Source organism: Dipteris shenzhenensis, chromosome 16 (genome assembly GCF_047967505.1).
Source record: "Dipteris shenzhenensis isolate YYH24624 ecotype China chromosome 16, Dip_SZ_1.0, whole genome shotgun sequence".
Taxonomy (NCBI): Eukaryota; Viridiplantae; Streptophyta; class Polypodiopsida; order Gleicheniales; family Dipteridaceae; genus Dipteris; species Dipteris shenzhenensis.
In genome coordinates, this window is record NC_141611.1 from 5556202 (window position 1) to 5583800 (window position 27599).

At 43.6% G+C, this 27599-nt stretch overlaps 1 protein-coding gene across 2 annotated transcripts in view; it reads right to left on the reverse strand.

Annotated features, from left to right (window-relative positions):
• Nucleotides 1-27599, reverse strand: part of LOC147892453 (Zincin-like metalloproteases family protein) — a 159135-nt gene that overhangs the window by 89344 nt on the left and 42192 nt on the right. For both annotated transcript variants that reach the window (XR_015542351.1, XM_087387413.1), the window contains exons 8-9: nucleotides 13673-13768; nucleotides 10914-11033 (exon numbers count right to left, since the gene is read on the reverse strand). Coding sequence is in view for 1 of the 2 variants with exons in the window: in XM_087387413.1 (XP_087243539.1) it covers nucleotides 10914-11033; nucleotides 13673-13768 (216 nt within the window). In the remaining variant the exon portion in view is untranslated. The remainder of the gene's footprint in view (nucleotides 1-10913; nucleotides 11034-13672; nucleotides 13769-27599) is intronic.

Sequence of the window (27599 nt, forward strand, 5' to 3'; positions counted from 1 at the left end):
TGATTGAATATGTCTCTGGAAAGAAGAACCCCGTTGTCAAAGCGCTTAATGGGAAAACATCCATTCAGACAGTTCATGGGGCCTGAAGGCAAAGTATGCGGATTCAACAGAATTCAACACTCAATACTAGTTAGCCATGACGACCATTATTCAATCCAAGATGGGTGGCTTTTCTACAAGCATAGATTATGTGTGCTTAAAGGCAAGGAACAAGCTCTTCTCTATGATACCCACGACACCCCCGTAGATGGCCATTGAGGCATCAACAACACATTGGAGAAGTTAGAACGCTACTTCTATTGGGCGAAAATGTGAAAGAATATTTACAATTATGTGCAGAGATGTCAGATCTACCAAAAAGTCAAAGCGTCCCATAAGAAGGCAGCAGGTTTGCTTATGCCCTTACTGATCCCAGAAGGTCCTTTCTAGGACATCACCATGGATTTCGTGGGGCCCCTTACAGCATCTGTATGTATGTGTAATACTCAATGTTTAACCAACGACATGTCCATGAAGTTATGGCTTCCATATGGTTAGACAATGTCTTTCACGTATATTGTGGTTGAAGCCTTATATCGGCCCGACACTCAGTGATATCACGGATGAGCAGCAACCCATACTGATCGATGATGCAAAAATTATAGGGCCAGAATAGATTCTCCTTTATAAGTGAAAATATGCTTCAAGACAACGCAGCTGCGAATTCTACACCAAGTTTAGAGATTGACGGACCCATGGAGCGGTATGTCTAGATGAAAGCTTTTTACGAACGTTCCTAAAGGTTTTGGTGGACTACTTGGAATCGATGCAATTACCCCCAAGTTAAGAACGAGGGAATGTCATGTGCACCCCTATACTTGGGTGCAGTGGGACACGTGGGGACATCCACAAGTGCTAAGTAGATCCCTAAATAGGTGATTTGGTTGTATGCCGTGACTCCTCTGTGAGTCCTAGTCCACGGACAGTTAGGCATAAGCTACGTAGGTTAGTCTCACAAGCCTTAGGCCACTCCTTATGTGCACTGGTAGTAGTGTATATCTCATGGGTGTGATAATTTGGATAGGCCTTAATCTTACTTAGTTTAAGGCTTGTGTAAAGTATCATATCCATTAGGTATAATTTGCATTGTTGGAAGTGCATATTTCCTTGTTCTTACCCACATGTCATAATGCATGCGACTAGGTTTTTTGCATGTTGGGAGATCTATTTGAAGGCAACAGAAAGAGAGATCATGCAACTTGGAAAGGCCTTGAATAAGAATAATCCGATACACTTTCAGGTAATCCAATGGTGTTTTTTCTCATTTTAACACTTTCACAGACAAGCCCTTTTCTCTTTCTTCTTCTACATGTTTTGTTCTTGTGTTTCTCATTTCAAGACTACATGACCAAGGCGTTGAAAAACCCCTACGCACTCAACCAAATGACCATCAAAGTGTGTACAATGTCTATCCAAAGAATACCCATGGTGTGAAAGATGAGTGGACCTGGAAACCATTAAGTGCCTATGTGAATCTAGATCAACAGATATTGCAAGCTGAAATGCTCACTATAATCACCCAACGGAGCAACACCCAAAGAGCATGGCTCCACCAAATGATGTCAAACCAAAAAACGCCCAATAGAGCTATACATCTCATAAAACACATGAGGCCCAAACAAAGAGAGTTAGGCCACTAATCCTCAGATGATCAAGAAAGGTGAGGGAGAAAATCTTCTCCAAAGTTTTGCAATCCACTTCTTCTAGAAAACCGTGGCCTATCTACAATCCCATAGGCAATGCTGAATGGAATCCTAAGCAGAGAGGCAATGCGGGCATTAAAAGGGAGTCCCAAACCTAGGCCTCCACGGATTTAATGTAATCCCTAGAAAGCCAAAATAAAAGAGTGATTCGTATATTCCTAAGAGACTCTCAGGGCCTCCTTCCAAAACATTTCTACAAACTTGCAAAAAATATGAGCTCTATAGGACCTCAAGCCCGTAACACTAAGCTGGAACCTCCCAGCATTGCTAATATTGTAGTGGAAGAATAGGAGGCTCTTCTCATAGTTTTATGCATCAATCCACACCCAATCCCCTTACGGTCCCACTGCAAGCACTTTATGAGGAGACCCCCATAAAGCCAAACCCTCCAAGAGCCCAGAGGGATATCTTCCTAATGGGGGTCTAAATACCAGCTAGAAGCCAAAAAACACTGCTCCACGTGACTTAGAATAATGATTGTCTCAAAAATTGCATCCATGAGGATATCGTCCCATGAAGTTGGATCACTTGCCCCAAAGTACACATCAAATACCAAGGCATCACAATCTGTATCTCGCTGGACACCTTTGACCTGAAGCAGATGTTTGTCCTCAAAAAAGCCCCCATCCATCTGACATGAGTGTGCCATCTCTCATCTGTAAGAACCTAGTCCAAGGGTAAGGCTGCGTCAATTTGCTCAATCCTCTTTCTGCTTCCTCTGAGTTGACTAACCATCTAAAATATGCATTCATTTGGAAGGTTTTCGAAAGTCCTCTAAGAAGTCACTAACCATTTGAGATCTGGGTTCACATACAAAGTTCTTGAAAGCCTTCCAAGAGCCCATAGAGAAAGTGAGACCCCTCTCACATCTAGACCACTGTTGGGACATGTGCCAATCCCCTCGTGTCGTAAAGAAATTGAGGAGAGGGAATGCCCCCATTGCACACTCACAACACGTGGATGTAAAGGGGATATTAATATGCATATGTGCAGTGAAATCAACCTTGAATATGATGAAGAGTTGAAATCCATCCTCAATGTCCCGCCAGCTTTTTGGGACTTGGCAAGGCTTCTATGCGGCTAGGGGTGACATTGGGCCTCCCGTACCCAACGCATATTGTGTTGACATGTGGCATCCTCTACGGATGCCAACAATAAATGCATGTAATCAGAAACGCCTAGAGGTCTACCATGATTATTAAGAATCAAACCATTCCACATGACAACCTTCCTATCAATCTCTTTTGAGAAGGGAGCAATTCTCTAAGGGCATCATTATATTATACAAGATGAGGACATCAACGAGGGAGCACGTGCACCACCACCACAGTTTGAGCAAGATGATCTTGAGGATGATCCTCTAGAGGAGGACGAGGGTGTGGCAAACATGATGGATTCGTTTTTTGGAGGCACCAAGGGAGATGGGGGTGAGATGTACGAGCATGAGACCGTGATGCAAGATTTGGCATCAACACTGTTGTATGATGGTGCAAGGATGTCAACACTATGAGCTTGCCTCTCGATCTTGAATTTGCAAGCAAAGTATGGATGGTCAGACATAAGTGCCTCAGCCTTGATGAGGTTTGGAGCCTTGATCTTAGTATCTCGTTCTTATTTGTTTTAATTAATTAGTATCTCATTCTATAGGGTTTCTTGGATATGCAAATTGTTATAGGTTGATCTAGAAGATGTTGCCTGCTCCAAATACCATGCCCAATTCCAGAGACAAAGCAAGGAAGATGTTGACTATGGTTGTGATGGATGCATCAAGTAAAAGAAATCTTTCCTATGTTCATGTCTTGGCATAAGCTCTAATAGTGGAGGGGAGTGAGGGGAGAAAAATCTATTGGGGAAAGGATCCCCAAATCAATGGAGGTCGACGCTCTATCAACATGACCTTGAGGAGCAGTGTCGACAAAGGTAGAAGACACAAACTCTATGAAGGCTCATAGCCCACAGAGGGTGCCACCCAAGATCCTTGATCAAGATGGAGGATCTATTCTGTTGAAGGAGAGAGGGGCCGCTCATGGTAAGATGGAGGACTAGGAGCCTCTTGGTTTGCCGGAATTGAACCTAAAGTCTACCTTCTCTAACCACAACCTATCTTTGTCGAGAGGAAGCAAGGGCCGAGGGTGCCACTAGAGCATCTTGTCAATCGGAGACACCACCTGAAGGTTTCTTGGATTTTTTCTTCTTTAAATAATATCTAGCAAAGTGCCCAAAGAGTCTGCAAATCTGACACTAGTCTTGTGGGGGCGCAATATCAACTCTTTGCCAAAAAAGAAAGACATCTAGTCATTGAAGTATAATGTGGTCATCGAAGATACAAGGGTCGCCAACAATGGCCCTAACTATCATCCATGACTGCCTTCTCTGCTACAAAAGAAGGTAAACCAGGGAGAGAGGGGACATCTATGACCAGACCAAAACCAGTCATGGCCAAGAGCCGTTGGTAGACCTATGGAAGACCAGGAAGCTTGATAAATAAGCGAGTGACTCATATGTTCTCCTCCATTGGATCGAATCCCAATGAAAGGTGAGAGGAAGATCATCTTGAAGCAAAGTGCTAAAGGCCAAGCCTGAAGCCCACACAGCTTACTTCAGCCCGTTGACGTGCTGACCAGCTTGTCCCTTTGTTGGGTGACATAACCAGCCCACAAGCTCACACATCACCTAGCGTTTTTTGTCCATTGATCCCTTCGTTTTTCTCTTCTCTAGCCCAAGCCCATCGGCCAGCCCACGTCGTTCGAGGGGGGGTGCATTTGGAAGGTGCCACATGGCACCCTCTTCCATTTGCCCCTAGCCCCCTCTAGTGGGGATCTTTTTAGAAGCATACCAATGGCCTAACTTGAAAACTAAGGTACTTTGCCCCCTTCTTGGTCCAAACCACAAATTTTACCCCCAAGGCATTGATTGCCAAGGGTTCTAGCACACCAAGCAACACATGACCTTGCTCCTTGTTTTCCCAAGGTCCTACGCACATGCAGGCCAACATGCATGTGCCAGAAATCACGCCCTAGTGACAAGGCGCTTGCACGAGTGGTCATTTGAGGTTGTTGTGGAGCCTTCCATCGGTGAAATCAGGGTTTTATGTGCAACTGCTGCATAGCCACCTACATTAGAGCCACCTCCGAGGTGTTTCAAGGCCTCTAGCACATCTATACTAGCCGACTTTCACATTGATGACCTGCTGCAGCATTTCGGCGTGCCCTGGACAGCCGCTTTCCACATTTTGGGACTTGCTTTCGCATTTGGAGCACCTACAGCCATCAACCAGCCACTTATATCTGCCGCCTTGCACATGTAGAGTCTGTTGTTGAGGTTCGGAGCCCTAGAACAGCTGACTTACTTGCTAGTTATTCACCTTAGGCTGCTGCCCACCTTCACAAAGCTTTCTTCCATCGTGTCTTCCTTGTCTTCTAGTTCCCTATTGGTGGAGAAGCTCAAGGCGGAAGGCTTCCCGACATGGCAAACAAAGATGCAGCTGCTTGTCGTTGAAGAAGACCATCTAGATACAACTGATCAGCAACAACGCAAGGTTTAGAAGTAGCAGAATGCAAGAGCAATTGTTGTTTGTTTGAGGTTTCCACGCACCTAGACTATTAACACTATTTCACCCATCCACAAGGCAAGGGATCCCATGAACCCGGGGAATTACATGACCATTATGATTGGACATGTTATATCCAAGATCTATGCATCAGTGCTTGATTCCGAGGTCAATAGGTTTGCGGAGTGTCGAGGACTTAGAGCAGCAGGACAGGCTAGATTCCGACGTGATCATGGCACCATGGATCACGTTCTCATGCTCACGTGTATCATGAAGGAGGCAAGGGCAAAGAAGCAAAGAGTTTACTATTGCTTTGTGGATTTTCGCAAGGCAACACAGTCTCGAGAGCCCGCCTCATACGGTGCCTACAAGATTTGGGTTATGACCAGGAGATCATTTGGGCTGTCATGGCACTTTACGAAAGAGTCGCAGGGAAGGTCCGAGCGGGATCTAGGTGGACAGACAAGATCATGAGCAAAATTGGAGTCAAATAGGGGTGTCCTTTATCACCTACCCTGTCTCGCCTTTACATAGACGAGCTCGAGACAGTGATGCAAACACTAGGAGGGGATGGTTGCTCTCTTGCTGGCACGTTCCAGATATTGCTTTATGCACATGACGTGGCTCTTCTATCTTCCTCTATAGAGGGACTCTGACGCACTTCAGTCCTTTTGTGAGTCTCATGATCTCAAGGTCAACCTAGGTAAAACCAAGGTTATGATCTTTAATATATCTCGAGCCATCATGCGCCAAGAGCAGTTCACATTTGATGGGTCACCTGTTGAGATAGTTTCATCATACACATACCTTGAGACCCGCAACGCAGGCACGCTTGGCAGAGGATACGCTTCATTTGCTAGACTAGAGAGGCAATGCTTCCGCTCGCACTTTCAAGATCCACAGACCAAGGAGCTGCTCTTTGACTCCTTGGTCCGCCCAGCGAGAATGTATGGCAGTCCTTGTTGGGGGTCAGACTTATCGGATACAGAGTGGGCACGGGTGGAACGGCTACAGGTTCTCATACTATCACGGATGATTCGCAGTAAGCCATCCGTTCCTCACCAGATCATTCGGGCTGAGTTTGGGTCATCTCCATTACAGCTAGATGCTGCATTTCAGGTTATCACATATCTGTACCGAGTCAGAGAGTATGGGGATTACTCTTCCGGACGCAGCAGGCTGCCATGGCTAGCATTGTCTTCCTCTACTATGACACTCTCAACAAGGGGTGACCAGAGATGCTGGTATGCACGCACAGAGAGATGGTTTGAGGGACTGGGGCTCCACATGGATAGACTCCCTCCCTTCCAGTACAGTATGGACGCTCTATTTTCTCCCCTCATGTCACACGATGTCAACCAGGTAATCCGTGAGGATCTCTTACAGCTACACACATTACGGACCGAGCATACTCCCAATGAAGCTTAGCTTCTACAGAGATCATTGTTTACATATCACAAAGGAGGGTTTCATTGACCCACCAGAATACACGCAGATCCACTTACCCCAATCATCACTGAGGATCTCTATTGGGCAGTTCTAGGTCTCTTCACATAGACTTCGTATCGAGAGCAGCAGAGCAAAGCACCTACCCAGGGAGAGGAGCTTATGCACATTATGTGACATGCAGGAGGTTGAGACGGAGGAGCACTTCATCTTTAGGTGTCCCGTTTACTATGAGATCCGAGGGCATTTCTACTGCCTCTTTAGAGATAGCTATGGGGTTTTGTCCCGATTCCTCTCCTATCTAGATCAGAGATGCTTGGCAGGCTTCATTCATGAGGTAGTCTGGCACCGCCAGAGGATACTTCGATCACGGAGACAGGAGCAGACCTCTTCCTTGGCAGACCCCTCTCAACGCTCTATCACAGAGTTCTCTTAGCCATATCACCTCGATTCCCCCGGCACGAGACCTCGACATAATCGGGACCCAGAGCCAATGACTCGACAGCTTAGATAGAGGACGGGCGCGCAGATTACACTTGGGGATATATACCCTCCATGTTTCGCGTCAAAGCACGGCCGACAAGGGTTATTGTAGCCCTTGTTAGGCGTAGAGCTATGACCTAGAGACGTCACAAGACTGCACTCTCGAGTGGTTGACAGCACTCTATCACTGACTTCATGCTTCCAATGCCTCCTCATCCACCCCTGATGTCTTGATGATGATGTGACTGATATGTAGTCGACCATCGACATGACTATGTTATACTCAGTACTTAGTACTACCATTCTGCATTTTTTTGCATTCTGCATTGGTGTGGATGCTCGTTTAGTAGCTCCACCCTCACAGCTCTCTTGTATCAAGATTTTCACAGCTTGTATCAGGATTTTCACAGTCTCATAGACCCATCGGTCTTCCGAAGACTTTAATGAACTTTCTTTCTTTCTTTCTCATTGGTCATTGCTTGGCCGACTTCAAGTCAACTGCTAAGGAGATTTGGAATCGCCTTGAGAGCTTATTTGGTAACAAAATCACCAACTCTAAAGTCCTTTTGAAGCTCAAGTTCTATGATTTGAAAATGGAAAAAAGTGAAGAGTTGAGTGATCATCTAGCAAGATTTTAGTCTCTTGTTCAACAACTCTCTAGCTTGAAAAGCACGCCTGATGATGAAGATAAAATGGCTGTCCTTATGAAGAGTATGCAAGGGATACCTCATTTTGAGCAGACCCTTGAAGTTCTACGCCTTGCCACTACCATGGTTGATGATATGGTGGCTCTACTTGTTGAAAAGGACCGTCCTAATAAAGATGCAATTCAAGATTATCAAAGATCTTGATCCTATTGATGAGGTGAAATTCAGTTGCAACAAATCTCTCTAATGGATGGATTGTCATATCAACTAGAGAGACATAATTCATGTCTTAGAGCCTATTTCTTGAAACTTATCGATAAAAGAAGAGGAGATGCTCACAAAACGAGGCAATCATTGACGAACCTAAGCATTTTATTTAGGTCACTATAAAAAACAAAAGTAATTGAGTGAGGATAGGAGGGCTTATCTAGGAGTTTCTATCCATGGTATGGGACTTGTGTTTCACATTACCTAGGCCTCCTCATGGAGGACCTCCTTGTGCTTCACATTACCTAGACCTCCTCATAGAGGACCTTGGTAGGCTTTCTTGGATTGCTACTATGACGCAAGATGCCAATATCATTGCCTACTTTGGAAAGATGTAAACAGCATGATGCATAGATCCCTTGTTGTCACATCGATTACACTTGGGATTTAAAAGAATTGGAATTCAGAGTCTTTTCCATGAGAACTGAATGAAGATGACAAAATCATAAAAATCATATATCTGTTTAACTGAAAACATGCAACTCACATATCAAACAGGGAATGTAGGATTTAGAGGAGGATAAAACACCAAATGGGGTTTGAATGAGACTCACTTCTCCCAGCAAGGCAGATCTCTGATGAATTTTTATCCTTTGTTTTAGAACTTCAGGAGATACAATGTGAAATAGACTCATTGAACATGACTCAACCTAGAATACCTAGAGCTGTAGACTAGGCACACGTAAAGAGTTACAATTTATGTCTCAAAAGTGTATTCTCAAAGTACAAATGGAACAAGTGTATAGAATCTCCAAAACTGAATGTATATGCAAAACCTAGTGCCAAGGCCCAAGATAGCACTAATCTCTGTCATACTGATGTTTCCTAGATCAGACACAAGAAGATCTACCACAGAAGACAGCTTCAACAGACCTGTAGCCACAAATATGAGGAATATGCAGGCCAACATGCTTTTCGAAGTCCAAATTACCATCGAATTTGCTCTAGGCAAATCCAAATGAGGGAAAGGCTGATGCTCTAAGCTAGGGACAATGTAAGAGTGCATGCATGAGGAAAATATGATGCAAATGGGCTCCCTAGAACTCAATCACAATTTTTAGACAAGATGAACTCATAAGTTCACAAGTCTGCAGTATTGGCTCTGGAGAGGTGTGGCAATTTCAGCAAGGAGTAGGAGGTTGTAACGGCTCTGGTCCAACAGGGTAGAAAAAGCAGCCAGGTGTAAGTAGGTGCAGATGGATCAAGGTGTCAAGCTCAATTGAGGAAGCTCGGCTCAGACAGACCACACGTGTATGCATGCAAGCACACACGGATTTGCTACTCTGTTGATCTCTTCAACAAGCCTATACCTCTATGGCGTACACAGAAAAGCAGGCAACTAAAGCTTGGTATGGAAATCACTCAATATCAAGATATGTCGGTATGTCCTCCTGTTGTCCAACCTCAAAAAATAAAAGAGATTTGTGTATTCTTACAATTTTGTCATAGGTGTGAAACTGTTATCCAGAGTCTTACAAAATAAATTAATCATTTGATATTTTAAAATATTTACCCTTTCTAAAATTATAGACTATATAATGTATTTTTTCTATCATTCCAGTTACTGGCAAAGTGTAATTGCAACCAGTCCAAAAGAACCATACTTCCTACTCCCTCATTACTACAAAACTAAGAGCAACTTCACCACAAGCAGCTGCAGTGGTTGGTGTAAAACCGTACAAACTTCAGACTAATCTGGTAGGTCCAATGTGGGAAAACTTCAGAAGATTAGGAGTTATGAACGAAATTTTGCATCTGCAACCCATCTCTCTCAGTGCATGTTTATCTTGATCATGATATATTCTAAGTTGATTGTGGGGAATTGAATATTGGTTGCACATGAGTTGCCCCCACGCAACCTGCCTACTTATGAGGAGGAGGCAGAAAGCATAGCTACCTAAGCTCCTGTTATAGATGAGGAGATGTACGCACAACTTTGTGAGGAGCTTAAGACTGTAGACAGATGGGTCACTCCTTGACTTGGAAGGACGGTAATTTTAGCGGTGCAAACACAGACTCAAAAGCATTGTTCGTCGTCGTCTTCAGTTGCGCTCTGGAGATTTCACAAGAGTCTTTTAGAGACACATATCTGAAATCTCTCTAGCATGTCATGTTTTACATTTCTTAACAACCACGTCTTAGGAGACCATCAGAATTATTAATATTCAGAGGACACAGCGGAGAGGAGAAGGTTCTGCAAATTCTTCTGGAATGTTCCTAGTATACTGTCAAGAGCAGCTTCATAATTTCTAGAGGGCCTTCAGCATCAATCTAACATGACATCCACAATCATAATGAGCCCCTCTAGACTAGATCAAAAGAAAAAGAGATTCCCGACTCCCTTTAGCTCAGCTAGCCAAGAAAAGTGTGCTTAGCACCTACATATAGAGGTGAGTTAAGTCCAAGATGGATGAAGATTCCTGAGCATGTGAATGGCAATCATTGTCTTCGGGGTTAGTGGAGAATGATTGAGAGGGGGTCTATGAGCTGAAAGCTGCATCTATCTGATATCATATTAGTTAAGCTGAGGAGGGACCCTGTGGGTCTGAACTTCAGGTCAGGCTCTTTGACAGCAGTCAATCGCAAGACTAATTTCATTACAAAAAAACATGATTGAGGCCTTCAAGTCTTGCAAATGGGTTCCCATTGGCCACGCACACCCCTTTCTCATGTTATGGAATCAGTTTGATATCAATATCCTTATTCAACTTACAGTAGTTGAAGATATCTCGAGCTGTGAACCAAATATTAAGAAATTACCAAAGAAAAAGTATTCACCTCATCTGCCTTTCCCCTGATTTTTCTACTCAAATCAAATAGGAAATCCTTTACAACAGCTGGAGAAGCGGCCATTGTGGGAGCCACAGTAAATTCTGCATATGATTGGTACCCCAATAGCTGCAAGCAAAAGGAAGCCACAAATATGATTTGAGTTAAGCAAACCTCTTCAGCACTTCAATTTGAATATAACAGGGACAATGAGAAGAATATAACAGGGATAATAAAAAGGATATGGCTATTGAAAAGCATATTCATAGGAATCTGTTAACAATGCCCAAACAAGAGTATGACATCCATTTAGAACTGAGCACTACGTATATTGATGAAAGACCTGCTTTTATTCCGTACATCACGAACGCCTAAAAGTATCTGCATGCTTACATGCATAACAAGAACTTTACAGCAGAATTTATACATGTACCCATAGCAATGTTTGGGGATTGATATAACAGGTACTTTCCCACTTGCCAAATGGGATGTCCAATTGGATGAAGCAAACTGCCTAACATAAGACATTCTGCTTTCTCTAGTTGCCAATTCTGGCATTTAACAACATATTCTTGGACCTCCTTATTCATACGAAGGCAAAATAACTGTCTCTTCAAAAGAGCATAAGTCTTTTGAATTCCCGAATGTCTCACACTCGGAGTATCATAAAATCTTTTGAATTCCCGGATGTGTTGGGCACGGAGTATCATGACACTCGTACAAAAGTTGACACCTAGTGCCTTTATTATCCAGAATACAAATTCTACCCTTATAGAGTAGATAACCATCTACTATGCTGTACTTTCAATTCTTTTGTCCTTGTTCTGCATCAAGTATAGGTGCTTCACTACCTATATGCAGAACTTGGAAAGTGTCACTACTCTCACCAACTTCTGGTACTTGTTCTTAAATGCCAATCATCAAGTACTGAGCCTCTAGGATCTAGTTTCTTACTTTTAAATCCATTTTTGGTCGTCTATCGATCAAAATGGGTCCCACAGCTCTATTACGTGCATCAGTTTCAAGGACAAAAGGTTCATAAAGATCAAGCACTTTTAATACTAGCACAGTTCCTCTTCGCCACTTAATAACTTAAAGCTTCTTTCACCTTTCTCAGTCCAGGCAAAGGTACTTTCCTTTTCCTTAAGTTGATCACACATAGACTCAACCACTTTTAATAATGGCACAGTCGCTATCAACCGTTTCATAAGCTGAAAACTTATTTTAGCCTCCTCAGTCAAGGCAAAGGTACTTTCCTTTTCCTTAATCTGATCCTCAATCGTACTGCAGCCTTAGCATAGTCCTTGACAAATCTCTAATAAAAACCTGAGAGACCTAGGACTAATTCCAGCTCTTCTAAAGTAATCGCACTAGGCCACTCTAGAGTAGCTTTAACCTTTCCTGGATCCATATGTAACCCCTCCTCAGAGATAGTATGACCCAAATACTTGACTTCCAATAAAAGGCGTCACACTTCGACTTCTGGCAGCTTAAGCTATGTAAGTAATTCAAAGACTAACTCACTCGGGGTTATGCAGCCACCTACTCCTATACTCGTTGATAGTCAGAGCGCTATTGTAGTAGCACGGAATCATGTGTTTCATGCTCACACGAAGTACATTGAACTGCCTTATCATTATGTCAAAGAGAGGCTACATGTGGGAGAGATCTTGTTGACACAAGAATGTGGCAGATCTTTTCACCAAGGCACTACCCAGAAAGAAGTTTATAGATTTCAAAGCTTTAGGCTTACTTCCTTTTGGTGATTGATCTTTTGCTTGCACACTTTGACACTATCAGTACAAGGGGGTATGTTGGAAATATAATTGTAGTCCCACTGTATTAGGTTAGAAGGCTAGGGGCACTTTTTCGCTCGTAAAAGGTTTTTAAGCACAAACCCTAGTTAGTGGTCATGTCAATGTCTTAGTATAAGGTCCTAGCCCATGTTTGAGTTACAACCTAGGGTATTTAAACCCTTGTACTCTCCTTTCTTCATTGTGGCTTAAGACTAATGTTTTGTTGCAGTTCCTCCCTTGTGCTCCTCATTTGCATTCTCTAACAGCTTTGCCATGACAAAGCTGCAAAGCCAAGACTGAAGTTGTATCCACTGGTGGATCATCTGTCATTTACACTACCTGCCCAATCGGCATTGGCATATCCATAAAAGTATAAGTTGGATGACTTGGCATAATGCAATCCATAAATCTTGAGGTGACCTCAGATGCTGAAATCTGTATTAAAACAGACTTTTAGAGGTTCTATATTTCCATCTGGTCTATCGATGGAAATTACGTGATTCCATAGAAGGAAGTATTTCCATCAGTAGCTTCAGCCCTTGATTTTGATTTTACACAACCATCTATAAAGCAACTTTTTCTCTCACTTTACGGGAGAATTCTTAATGTGTTCATGATATATATTAGTCAGACTCACTATCTTTCATAACAACTTCCAAATGCACAAAATCACAAATCACCCTAAGATTAACAATTGAGAATTGCATTGCAACTGGTCTTCATACAAAGCTTGACTATTAATATCAATGATAAAACCTATTTGTGAAGGACATACTTGTGAATCTTGCAAGCCACTTACATGCTGCAATCACTGTCCATATAAATAAAATATTTTCCACAAGCCAAAGTGATTTACTACAGTGTTAAGAGAATAATACATAAAGGAGAACAGCATTTGATTGCTTTCTCTTAAGAACACAAGTCAATCTTAGACACTCATGTCAGTGAAGGCCGTTTAGAAAACCAGTTTACCTGTGCAAGCTCATGCCGAGCAGCTATGAGATCATCGATTACACGCAGATTTTGCTTTGGTACACTGTAACCTTCCATGTACGCTTGTTTCCTTACCTGTCATGCCCCCATAGCAAAACAGAAAGGCGAGGACAACATTTGTAAAAAAACAGCTAATCCAAAAACCCCAAAAGTAAAGATTGACACAACAACCTGATACATATAGCCATCCAAGCAAAGTATAATGAGAAGACAGATACATAGCAGATTTTGACAAGGTTTCACCTTGTGAGTGACTATCATGAGATTGAAACTGCACTATGTTGTGTTTTTAGAGGATGAGTTTGGGAATGTTCTTGGATTCATCTAGGTATAAGGTTTCACCTTGCAGCATGTGACTTAGGACTTCTAAGTTCTGAGAAACTGTTTACTTCGAAACTTATGTGGCATGACCAGACAAGTCAGTAATTTATCACCTACCTACCTTTCCACTAATTTAAAGCATGCATACTGTTGACAATATGTTTCACTACAAGAACAAAGATAGCTGTTTGTTCTTTGTACTGAAGATGTCGATAAGCCAACCCCCTTTGTTGGTGGATCCTAGAAGTGCTCCTGAAAACATTGCCGCTCTAGTCTAGCCAAAGCGCTACACCCTCGTGTGAGTCGTGCCTCGGCTGCATGTTTCATCGTGAAGATGGGTCCTGTGAAGACTGCTCCCAAATATGTGTATGACTGCACTATCTCCACTGGTTCACCGCGATAGGTGAAAGTGAGTCGGTTAGTCACTGCTCGTGAGGTGTTGAAGATCATAACCTTAGTTTTCCCAAGGTTGACAATCAGATCTCTCTCTCTGCAAAACATCTCTAAAGCCTCCAAATCTCTCTGTAGTCCCTCCGCTGAAGAGGATATAAGGACTATATCATCAGCATATAATAGTATCTATATGAGGAGATCCCCTAGTAATGAGCCCTCGCCACCTAGGCGATCTATGAAAGATGTGATCTCATCAATGTAGAGTCCAAAAAGAGTCGGTGAGAGAGGGCAGCCCTGCTTCACCCCAATGGTGCTCTCGACCCAATCTGATAGGCCGCCTGGGGCACGGACCCTGCCTCTGACTGACTCATATAAGCTCATCACACCCCAAATCAGTATCTCTTGGATCTGCATCTCCTGTAGTCTCCTAATCATGCAGGATCGTGGAACAGTGTCGAAGGCCTTTCGAAAGTCTACAAAGCATGTGTAGACTTTCTGACGTCTGGACCTCGCCTCCTCAATGATAGCCCTCAAAGTAAAAATGTGATCTAGAGTAGAGTGCTACCTCCTGAATCATGCCTGCCCTAGTGCTCGTTGCCCCCGTGCCTCTGTATGACTGCTGATCTCTCTCTCTAGTACCGATCCATAGATCTTGGCCAGTGTGTGGCCAATCATGAGGGTACGATAGTTCCCGGTGTCCATGGGGTCTCTTGCTTTGTGTATCGGTACGATAGTAGTGATGCTCCACGCTGGTGGGAAGCCGTGGCAAACTGCAAGGTTAAACATATGTGCAAGGATCGGTACTAGGACCTTCTGCCCATGTGCGAAGTGCTCTATCCGAAGGCCTTCGTGATCCTGTGCTTTCGGGTTGTGGAGCCGACGGAGTGCAGCCCGCACATTCTGCGTAGTGAATAGATGACAAGTAATGGGCCTGGGCATAGTGGACATGTCTGGCGGTGTCTGCCTCGGGACATCATATAAGGAGCATGCATAAGTGTGCCACACGCCGCGATCGGTGATGGGAATGGGTGGCTTTCCCTCTGTGAGGAATCCCCACCAAGTGGTTGGGTCTCCTCCGTGAAATGATCTGATGATCTCATCCATCCTATGTGTGAGGAAGGCCTGTCTCTTGCGGCGTGTCAGCCGCGGCGTGTCAGCCGCTGAAAGATCCTGTGTGCCTCATGTGGCATCAACTGACCCAAGACTCGCTCCCATGTGAGGTGGGCTCGCATTTCTCTGCACTCGTCATCAAACCAAGGGTTTTGAGGCATCTTTCCATCTCGTACTCGTGAAGATCGGGCCGTAGGAAAGGATCTAGTAGTAGCATCCTATATCACTGTGACAAGGGTAGCTGAGGCGTGGGTGAGGTCTAGATCAGCCTCCAATAAGGCTGGAAGCTCTCTGGCTAAGTGACACACATACACTGGATCCAAGTCACAGTCAAAGTGGATCTAGGTACAGGTAGCGGTAGGGACTCTCCCTGTGCCTGGTGTAGTAGTGCTTGATGACTGTCTTAGTGCCTTGATGCAAGGAGATTGATGTAGCCAGCCCCTTGTGTGAGAGTCATTGGCTCGAGTAATAGACACCACATGAGGTTCTCTATGCACTCCTATGGAGATGCTTCATGCATTCCCATCTTGGGAATTTGATGGACACGCTTCCCATAGATCTTTTTGGTTTCCGCTGATGTTAATATAACCCTCTTTTTTGTTCTCTCTAGGTTTAGGTGATGGCTTTGGACTAGTCATTAGTCTCGGAAGACCTTCGAGTTGTATTGGCTAGTGGCACGTGTAGGGATCGGCATTGGTCTTTGGCTGATGCAGATGAGGAGCGACGGCACATGTCAGTGCTGCACAATAAGATTTCTTGTGATGAGATCACATTGTCTATGGACATGCCCTTCAATGCAAGGGATATGGCAATGCTCAATTAGGATCCATTCAAATAGGGTGTGCTCACTTGGGGGTTGACAGTTTGGTTTTCAAACAGGAGCCACTCTTTTCACACAGAGGCGATACCCTTGATTGGTAAGTGAGCAGCTACTTCTCTCTCTCCTTTTTGCAGTAAGGACTAGCCCGAAAAAGACTTGTGCAAAGGTGCTTCCACACCCTCATCAAGCTTCGCATTGGTGGATCCCTATAACGAAGGGGACCTTCCAAAAAAATCCACCTATAAGAAGACTTCCATGTCTCCTCCATCTTTGGGGTGTTCTTAAGTAGACCTTGCTAAAGTAGGAGGTTCCATGGCTTTGCGTTAGGAGAGAGGTTTCCACTTGAAGCCAATTTCATTTCTTTCGCGCATCCTGCATCACTCTCTCCAGGACCAGGACACAGATTCTTTTAGAGATCTTCCGCTGGCCCACTGGAAGCATTTTATCCCTCTTTTTAGTTTTCCAATAGTAGCTGCTCCACTCTAGGGCAGCTATGAATTTACATTCTTCTAAATGATATACTACTTTTCACCAAAAAACTATGTATATGTATATGTATATGTATATGTATGTGTGTGTGTGTGTGTTCGTCCACTTTGTCAAAAAATACGAAAAAAATAAAATAAAATTGTTTATATTTAAAAAAATAATAATAAATAATTGTACTATCAAATATCCGTACGATTTTGTTGGTACAGTTAGGAAAAATCCGTGCAATTTTGTCCATACAGTCCGTACAATTTTGTCCGTATAGTCGGGGAAGTCCTTACAGTTCTGCTATCACGAAAAAAAAAACATTTTTTCGTACTGTCAAAAATACGTACGATTTTGTCTGTACAACCAGGAAAAATCTGTATAATTTTGTACCTGCTATGCTTTCCTCCTTGTAAAGCGTTGCTGCTTCCAAGTCCTTTCCTTAACTCAAATGGCGTATTATTCCTATGAGAAAACCTTTCACAAAGACAAGTCGGTTTCCAACAAGAAACAAAAACAGGTGATGGATTCAGATGATTCCCTTCATGACTCTGCTGAGGCTCAGCTTATTTATGAGGTTATGCATGAAGGGTTTGAAGACACCCGCAAAGGTTGGAAAGATCCACTTCCCACCACTGGCATTATGGTGGAAGTGGATTATATATTTGATCCAGTTAAGGAGTATGCAAAGCATGCCATTATAATTTTCTTCCCACGACGGATGCCTACTGCAACAGATGTTGGGAATTGGTTGACTCGAGCCCTGGGTGGTTCTTATGTCAAAAAAATTCATTATGCAGCGAGGGGCTTTTTTGAGATCATCATGGCTGATGAGGAGCACCGTCAGGTTTGGCTGGAGCACTCTCCTCTCTTCTATGGCCAGCAGATGGTCCATGTCCTGCCCTGGTCTCCCACCCGGGATTATTAGGCATTGATTCGACATTGTTGCCCTGTTTGGGTAGAAGTTGTGGATTTTCCTCAATGCTCATCTTCTCTTCTACCTAAAATTGCAGCTTCCCTCGCTAAGGTGGTATGTCCACCGCGACCCAATGGAAATTCGAATCGCTTTTGCATTTTGTGGGATACGGATCATCCCACTCCAGCTTCATATTCAGTTACTGTGAATAATGTTTCCATGGGGAGTGCCTTTTACAAGCTCAAGTGGGGGCTGTTTGCAGGTGCTTGCTTTGAATGCAAGCAATTTGGGCACATGGCTTCACAATGCCCTTCCCGAGCTCCACAGATGCCAGTGCAAGCTGAAATGGTTTAGCCTTTGAATAAGAATGCAAATGCCTCTTCTGTGGTCAAAAACAAAGGGGTCAAACAGTTTTTCTCTGTTCAAGACAAAGGCAAAGCCCCGGCTGTCTCAAATGGTAATGCTTCTTTTCCTATGCCTTTGTCCTCTCCACCTCATGGGAAGGGGGAAAAATTTTTGACTGATGGATGGCAAACTCCTCGCAAAGTGATCTCCCCCACGCGACCTTTGCCTTCTCAGACTTGGAGTGGTGCATCCTCTCATGGGAAAACACCTACTGAAAACTTTGGTGTTGGCTTGACCTGGGCTGCTGTGGACTGCAAAATGGACCTTGTTTCTTGAAGAAGAAGTTGCTGCACTTTTGTCCTCTCCTTAGGCTGATGCTTCATCCCAGGGCAGAGGCCCAGCCATTGAGGTGGAAATGCAGACGTAGACAGCCCGTTAGTTGCTGTACATACCTGTCCCATAACTCTAAATATGCTTGATCATCTAAAGTGTGTTACTCTCAATGTACAGGGAATGTGTGATGGTCGCAAATGGAAACTGGTCTGGATGTATATCAGGCAACTGCAGCCTGATATAGTTGCTTTGCACGAGGATAATCAGCATATGTATGCTGGTCAAATAGGCCATTTTGTTGGTTATGATATCTTCTATGCTGGAGAGCAGTCCTTTTCTGGTGTGGCTTTTTTAGTAAAGCACGACCTTCAACCTATTGTGGCTCTCAATGATCGCCATGGTAGATGGATTATTGTTCAATGCCTTGTTCAAGGGGAAATTTTTGAATTTGCATCAGTTTATGTCTCCCAATCTTCTCGTGATAGAGCTTTGATCTAGGCTGCCATGCATACTTATCCATGGCGACAACATGCCTTCATTTGTGGTGACTTTAATAATGCCCCTCAATCGGGTGACAACACCTCAGGCCACACTCATATGTTGGCTTCTGAAACACAGGCATGGTCTGATTTTTTGCTTCAGTTGCGCCTGGTTGATCTCTGGAAGGAATTACAGCCCATGCTTCCGGGCTATACCTTTCAGCATAATGCTCAATCTTCTTATCGGGCACGCTTGGACAGATGGTATCAGATTGATCCACAGCATTGTGATGCCTTTACTTGTCAAATTTGGGTTGATCATGCTTTCACACATTCGGATCATGCTCCTCTTTGGTTGAAGCTTTCCTTACATGAATTTCCCACTGACAGATTGCCTTGCCGAAGGATTTTGCTGACTAATAATAGTTATCTGGAGCATGCTGATTTTAAAGCCTTGGTCTCTGATGCTATTCAGCCTCTCTCTCGTCAAATACGCATTGGTTTGGATTATGCCTGGCACGCTTTTGTTGCTCGGATGCAAGCAGTTATTCGAGATTATGGCAAATCCTATATGCAAGCCATAAGGGAGACTGTAGCACATGCCAAATTTACTTGTCCAGAGTTTGACTCAGCTTGCTCATCTTCACCCTTTGTCTTCAGAGGAAAGCATGCTCATCTTAGGCTCAGTTCTCTCTTCAATCCAATGATCGCAGAAAGCTTGCTAAATGGGAAACTCGATCCAGACAATAGGCATTTTTGGATAAAGGCTGCTCTTCCAAGCAATTTTTTAAGAGTTTACACTACAAAAGACAGGCTGCCAATATTTGTCGGATCCGGATGCCTGATGGCTATTGGTCAACATCTCGTTCATAGCTTGCTGATTTATATGTGCAACACCTGTCCACTCATTTTGGGCATGTGGATACTCTTTCTCCTCGGGTCGTGTCTGCACATTAGCTTCTTTTGCAGCATATTCATCCAATTCTGTTTGATGTTCAGACTTTGGAACTTGAACATCCCTTTACTAAAAGGGAATTGTTTGATGCACTGAGATCCTGTGGCAGATGGAAATCTCCAAGATGGGATGGTCTCACTGTTGCATTTTTTCTTGCATTCTAGGATCTTCTTAAATTCACCTTGCTGCAAATGGTAAATACAGCATGGCAAAACCAGCAGAGGCCTGTGTCATGTAAAAAGGGTCTTCTCAAGCTGATTCCAAAAAAGCAGCTATGTGATTCACTTGGTGATTGGAGGCCAATCACGCTCATGCCAGTCATTTACAAGATCATTGCCAAAATGGTGATTGATCAGATTAAAGGTTATTTGCATGATGGGTTGCATCCCTCCCAATATGGCTTTGTTCCACATCGCCATATCACAACTAACATTGCCAATGCTTATATTGGAATTGAATATGCCAGATACACGCAGCAGGATGTTCTACTCTTGCCGGTAGATATTGCAAAAGCCTTTGACACAGTTCAATGGGATTTCATTTCGCAAACTATGCAAGCTTTGGGGTTTGGACCAAAAATGCAGCAGGTTATTTACTGGCTTTATAGAGATAGCAATGCGGCTCGCATTCTTTCTGGGGATCTCTCTCATGAGTGGACTCTTCGTTGATCGGTCCGCCAAGGATGCCCTCTCAGTGCTTTACTGTATGCCATTGCTACTCATCCTATGCTGCAATATATTGATCATCTTGTGGCTGCAGGATCAATTCATGGCTTGGAATTGGATGCTAATCGCAGCATGGTTGCTCAAGCATATGCTGATGATTCTTTCTTTACCCCAAAGAATACGCCCCATGATCTTGGTGCCTTGATGCAGGCCCTCTCTATTTATGGTTTGGCAGCTGGTCTTCATGTTAATTTTCAAAAGTCTAAACTGCTCCCTTTGCATTCCAAATACTGGCATAGTCTATTATGGCCCAGGGATATCATTCCACCCACTCAGTTTGTTCGTCATCTTGGTAACCCTTTGGGGTGGGAACTCACTCGCCGACAACAAACTGATTGGGTTTTGGCTAAGCTTCGGAAAAAGCTTGAGTATTGGAAACTAGCAACTTGGCCTTTGCACATTCATCTTCGAATAGTGCAGTCCATCCTTGTGGCATATATTCAATTTTACTTGCCATTGATCATGTTCACTAAGGCAGATCTTACATATTTCATGTCTGTCTTTATGGAAATCTTCTGGCGATCCAAACATGGCAGAAAAAGTCTCAGGTTGCTTTCGATGCATCACATTTGTTCTCCCAAGATGCATGGTGAATTGAACATCACGGATATTCATGTGCATATTCTTGCCCACAGGGGGAAAATGTTGCTGCAATTTCTGCAAGGTCATCAGCCTTGGGCTCTTATGATTAGGACTCTCGTCACTCATATCAATATTTCTGTGTTTGGTCATTGGCAACTCGATCACTGGGATTTCTTTTTTGGCTGCACTGATGGCAGTTTGCCTGGCTGCCCTTTTGTCTCCCGCTTGCTTCTTGACTGGAAGCATGTTCTTTCTCATCTAAAATGGAATGGACGGCAATCTTTGCTTGGGAATTCTTTGAGAGCTGAAAGCATTCAATGGTCGAAAGTCTTTCAGCCTCCCTTGGCTTTACAGGAACCTCGACGTTCCTACTTTGTCTCGTTTAAAGGCATCACCTCGGTTGCTGATGTTATAGATGATGCTAGTACTGTGCTCCCCTTTTCTCTAACAACCACTACATATGGATTGGGCTCTCATTATCGTCCTTTGTGGCGACAAATTACTTCTATGCTTTCGCCTTTTGTTCCGATTCCTCCTTTGGAACTCCAGGACTAGCTGGAAGATTGGACTTTGACTTCTCTAGGGTCCTCTTCTTGTCCTTTGAGGCTATCTCAGATTACTATACCTGCATTGTATAAAATCCTTTTGCCTCAACCTTGGGTTTTAGAGAGAGGTGATTCTGTTTGGCGAATGCATCGCCCAGCCAAGTGGTGGAGGAAAAGATTACAGCAACTTTGGGCCTATAAAGTACCGCTTCGGCAACACCTTTTCTTTTGGCGAGTTCTTTTGGGAGTGTTTCCATCTGGACAGCTATTAGCTCATCGACACATTGCTCCTGCACTTCGCCACAGATTTCTGCTTCTTCGGAGACTGTGCCTCACTTGTTTTGGCATTGTCTGTGCTCTCGTGAGTTTTTTAATCTGCTTTGACAGCGCCTGCGAGCGAGATTCCCATCTGTTCCGTTTGGGAAGTTCTTTTGGCTATTTGGATTTCATCCATCCAGACCGGAGTTTCATCTTTTCTTTGTTTGGGATCACTACTGGGCACTATGGACTTTATGGACATATAGGAATTGCAAAGTCTTTGGTGATCCTACGTTCTCTCTGTTTGGCTTTTTTAGGCGTTCTCTGCAGCAATCTTTCTTTGATTGCCGCTGCATAGATCATGAGGTCTTTTTGGCATATACTGAAATTTTCAGTTGATGTAATTGTAGCACCTTATTTTGAGGTTGCTACTCATATAATATAATCAATCAAAGATTTCACCCAAAAAAAAAAAAAAGTGTGTGTGTGTGTGTGTAAGAGCCTTCGTGATGGAGCTCCCGTCTTCGTTTCCGTCTGCTGACGCTCGGCGTCCAGCATCCCGTATGATGTTTGTGCGCCTCCAGCATCGGCTGTGTGTACGCCTCTACCTTCTACTCTGCCTCCAGCTTCGGCTGGGTGTCTGACTTCAGCTTCTACTGTGTGTCCACCCTAAGCTTCTACTGTTTGTCCGCCTCCAGCTTCGCCTTCTTTCGTTTTTCAATCGCCTTGGTCTATTCGAGCACCTACTGTGTGTCCGGCTCCAGCTTCGCCTTCATATGTTTTTCAATCGCCTCAGTCGGTTGAATTTTCTGGTCCTTCACTTCAGTCTGTTGGTTCTCAGCCACCTGGCTTTCATGTGGCCTTGAAGATTCTTCTTTGGCAAGGAAAAAACGGCCTACTATTTTGGCGAGTTCTTCTCCGATAGACAAGTTGCTCAAGGTGGACTTCTCCGGTTTTGCTTCTTCGTCGCTTCAAAGGGATCTTTTACAACGTATGTGTCAAGACTCTGTGTTGGATATTTTAGACCCAGGTTCACGGTTGTGTCGGGCTCTACCTTCCGAATCTTTTCCTAATTCTCTTTATCAGGCACAACAACGAGGAGTTTGTATTTATTTTATGGGACGCATGATGAATTATTCTTCTCTACGTGCTTGGTCTTCAACGGTAGTTGGTGATCACAAACTGGATTCCTTTGTCTTTCTTGGTAAAGGTTTTTATTACGCACGTTGCATTGATGTGGATACACTTTATCAGTTAGTCAATATGGCTGGTGTACATGGTGCGGGTTTTTTTGCTTATGTTACATACCTTGGGATCCCCTTTTTGACCCGGCCAAAACTCTCATGCATTTCTGTCCCGTCTGGGTCACTCTCAAGGCCTTGCCAATTCCTCTACTCTCACATCTGTCCTCTATTGCAGCTTTGTTGGGGAGAGTGTCCTAAGCAAGATTTTCTAGTTTTGAGCAAGGACATCCGTTTTTGTCTTGTGGGATATGGAAGAGCTCATTCCTTCGTGTTTAGATATTGATTATGGGTTTCCGCATCCTTTTCGCATTCTCTTAAATTTTGCATCCTTCTCAAATGCGTGATACAAATGCAGACAAATTGGTCATTTTGCTCGGAGTTGCCCTTCAACCTCACGCACCTTGGTTCTCCCCCAGGTTTCTACTCCTCTTTGCTCTGAAAATTTGGATCAAAAGTCTAAGCATAAAAAAGAATGGAAAAGGGTGCACCCTGAAGGGAAAGCCTCAGTCACAGTGTCATCTTCGGTTCCTTTGTCAAATTCCTTTCAGGCTCTTTCTTTTTGTGATACTCTTATGTCAGATACTCAGTTGCAGACGCCTGAGATGGTTCATCTGATATAGTTGTTCATGATACAGTGGAACAGGCTCAAGATACTCAGTACTTCTCCTTTACCAAAAAGAATCTTCAATCTTCAGGATATGCATCCTATGTTGCAACAGGTTTTTGACCCAGTGATTCAATGTTTCCGCCTTCTTGCTTATGTCAAGAAAAATCACAAAGGTCAAAAGAAATTGCATTTTATTGATGGCACTACTCCTTCACTCAATGCCTTTCTGGTACAAGGGATCACTTTGATGTCGCCAGCTGGAGGCGTGTAATTTCATATTTTCCTCCTTTGTCTTTGGATTACTAGTTATCTCCATTCGGTGTGTGGAGAATATCATACCGGATGCTCCCTAGTGACTTGTAAACTTTTTCGCTTTTGTACTTTTCAGGTAGCCTCTTGGCCTTTTCTAGGTGCCTACTTGTAATCTTTTTAATTTTGTACTTCATGGTGGGTTTTCACCTCTTCTGAGGTTTCCCACAAAGAAATATAAGATTTCACTAATAAAATGTGTGTGTGTGTGTAGCATGTACACACTTTCCTAGCATCCCTTTTGGCAAGCAGTTTTGGTTATTTGGGAGATATGCCTCTACACCAAACTAATGTTCAGTTCTTTAGTTGGTGTCATTATTGGGCATTGTGGTCTTTCTATTATGCCCATAATTCTTGGATCTGGATGCTCCTCTGTGGATATTTATCATTTCTTCCGTTCCTCCCTCCGTCGCTCCCTTCAGGATGCGCATTACGTGGGAGATCTACCTGTGGCCCAGCTAACAGTGTTCTTTCACTGTTTTTAGTTTGGTTGTACTAGCTGTTCTTTACTGAAGCAGCTATAATGGTCTTTTGCCAGCTTCTTTTAGTTTATGAGTAGTAGCTGTCTCACTTTGGGACAGCTATAAATGTACATTCTTCGTGCTGAAAGGTTCTTTACCAAAAACAATGTTTGGGTATGCATGTATATAGGTATGTCCCTCCCACACCCCTCCCGTAGCCCCCTTCCTGTCCCTATTTCAGTTTCGGCCCCCTTGCTTCCTTTCGTTGTCATACATGGTGTTCTGACACCAGCCAGGCCCTTTGGATAATGCTTCACCTCGAGCGGTCTCACATTGGCGTGCTCAACCTCTATGCACCCACTCTGAGAAGAGATCAAATTGCCTTTTGGAGGGCAATCTCTACATACCAGCCACAAGCTAACTCTTGGATAGTAGGGAGGAGTCCAATACGGTAGAGCAGCCTGTTGACGAAAGGGGGCGGCAAGGGGGAGAGAAGGCAGTGTGCTACCCTTAGGGAGAGCAGCTTGGGAGGAGTTCATTCTCAACATCAGAGGCAAGATAGCTGGTTTGAAGACGAGTTCCAAATGAACGAGTCTAGTCTCAAGTACTCTTGGTGAAATAGGAGACTGATGGAAACAATCCATACCAATTAACAGTTTCAACCTAGGCACTAGACAAAGGAAGCTGCACTTTCGTTTCAGCAAGCACCACTAATTCTGACTACCTTCCCATTTTTCTTCTCATCAAGGACTTGGTACAGACAGCTTCATCCTACGAGAGTCAAGATACCAGATTCTATGTACCCCAATCATGAATGAGAAACTCAAACAGCAAACTGTGGACATTTGGAGCAACCAGGACTGCTTTGTCAGAAATTGCTATCTAAGCCTCACCACAGCTCTTCATCTCACTGGCAACCTCTACCACTAGGCAATGCCTCCCTCCCTCTCACAGAGGCTCATTCATCTCATCCCCAAAGGGGATCCCCAAAGGGGAGACAGGACCCTCATCCCCCATTGGAAGACCATCACCCTCCTTGGCACAACCTCCAAAGCCCTGGCCAAGGCAATAAGCCTCAGACTCCAACCACTCCTACCTCACCTCATTCATGACACTCAAACCGGTTTCATACAAGGTAGGAGCATCTTCGACAATGTCTTATCACTTTAGCAAGCAGTTAAATGGGCCAAGGAAAGCCACCAGCCCTTGTCCATTTTTCTGCTTGATGTCAGATGGGTTTCTCTGAGCAATAGATCCTAGGGGTCTCTTCAATTTATCACTCAGCTTAGACCCAGACTCTCACACAAAGTGGCAAAGGGGACAGTTTTCAGCATCCTTCTCGATTTTCCTATACCAAATGTTCTCATTGTGTATTTGATCCTCAAATTGTCCCTCTTGTTTACATAGCTATTCGCAGCATGTTATGTCCTTCCCAAGTCTACTTGAATTCTATCCTCCCCAAACGTAAGGTACAATGAAAGAGGAGCAACGGTGACTTCTCCTTATTCAACTCTCCACCCACTGCTAAACCCATCTTTCTGCTCCACTATGATACGTGTTTGGAAATTTGGTTCTGCCTGATTTTTCAACTTCAGATGACCTTTCCACCTTGGCATTATCTCTTTGCATCCTCTACCACGTTTTCTAAACTGGCGCCATACATGTTAAACTCATCAGCATGTGCACATTAAGTACAAAAAGATTGACTAGAATCTCAAGATTATAAAGAACAGTCTGTCTTGCATCAAGTTTTGGACTATTTCCAATCATTGAAGCCATTAATAAACTATCCATGCAGTTGCAGATTCACTAGAATCTCAAGATTATAAATAACAGACTGTGTTGTGTCAAGTTTTGGACTATTTCCAATCATTGAAGCCATTAATAAGCTATCCATGCAGTTGCAGTTTCCTAAAAAATGGACAATGCATCCAGATTTCCATGTTTCTCATTATGTGACCAGCTTTAGACAACATTCCAAATCAAGACGAAGCAGAGGCTGTCGTGCAAGAGCAGATCATGTTTCAACCAAGGCTATGACAATCAAAGAAGATTGTATTTGACATCATAGCACACACAACACGGAGAGGGTCGGAAGGGGATTTCAAGGGCATCCCTAAGCCCCTGAGCATGACTGGCAAAAAGCTCAGCCAACAGCAGCAAGACTTCCATACAGGCTGTTCATGCAGCAATGCAAGCAGTCCACAGCCCAAGGATGCCATGCTGCCACCCAGCAGCAAGAGAAGACATAGGCTGCCACGCAAGAAGCTACAGGTGCAGGCAGCTGTGTCATCGTGCTGCAAAGCTTCCTCTATCCTGGAACAGTCTTTTAAGACATTTCCAAAATTTAGACATTTCGGAAACTTGGAAATGTCCTTTTTACAGTCTTAAGGTTTTTGTCCATGGCCTGGATGCATCTATTTTATAGCGTATATTGTAGTCACACTCGTGTAAAAAAACAGGCAAATACATGTGTATTAGATCCACGAGGACTGTTTTTATGATGATGTATTCTAACTTTGATTCACCACACTGGTATATTTTCCCCTTGGACAGGTGTTAGCTCTTTGAAGATGACGTGAAAGCTATAAATGCTCTAACACTGAGTGCATGTGTAATTCCTCCTTGCTGGAGAGAAACCCTTGGTTGATATGTCTCTCAAAGTGAAATTTTATTTTAAAAATCTATTCCAACATTCAAGTTTATCCTTTGAAACTAATAAGTCTATCTTGGATCATAATGGAAGCCCACTTGAATTGAAGAAGATGTCCTGAAAGCTGAAAGGCAGCAAGACAAGCAAGCAAACAAGAACCAAAAAGCGAGGGTTTCCCAAGAAGGAGATATGGACTGATGACTGCTTAGTTTAACAAGATCAAGCCCAGAAAGGACTCCGCAAGTTCATCAATATTAAGCTCCTCAAGGAATACATTGGTCCTTTTCAAGATCCTTAAGCCACAAAAAACAAGCCTTTCAACTGAAACTTCCATCCAACTAGCATATGAACACAATGCCTTGTCAAAAAGTCCCCT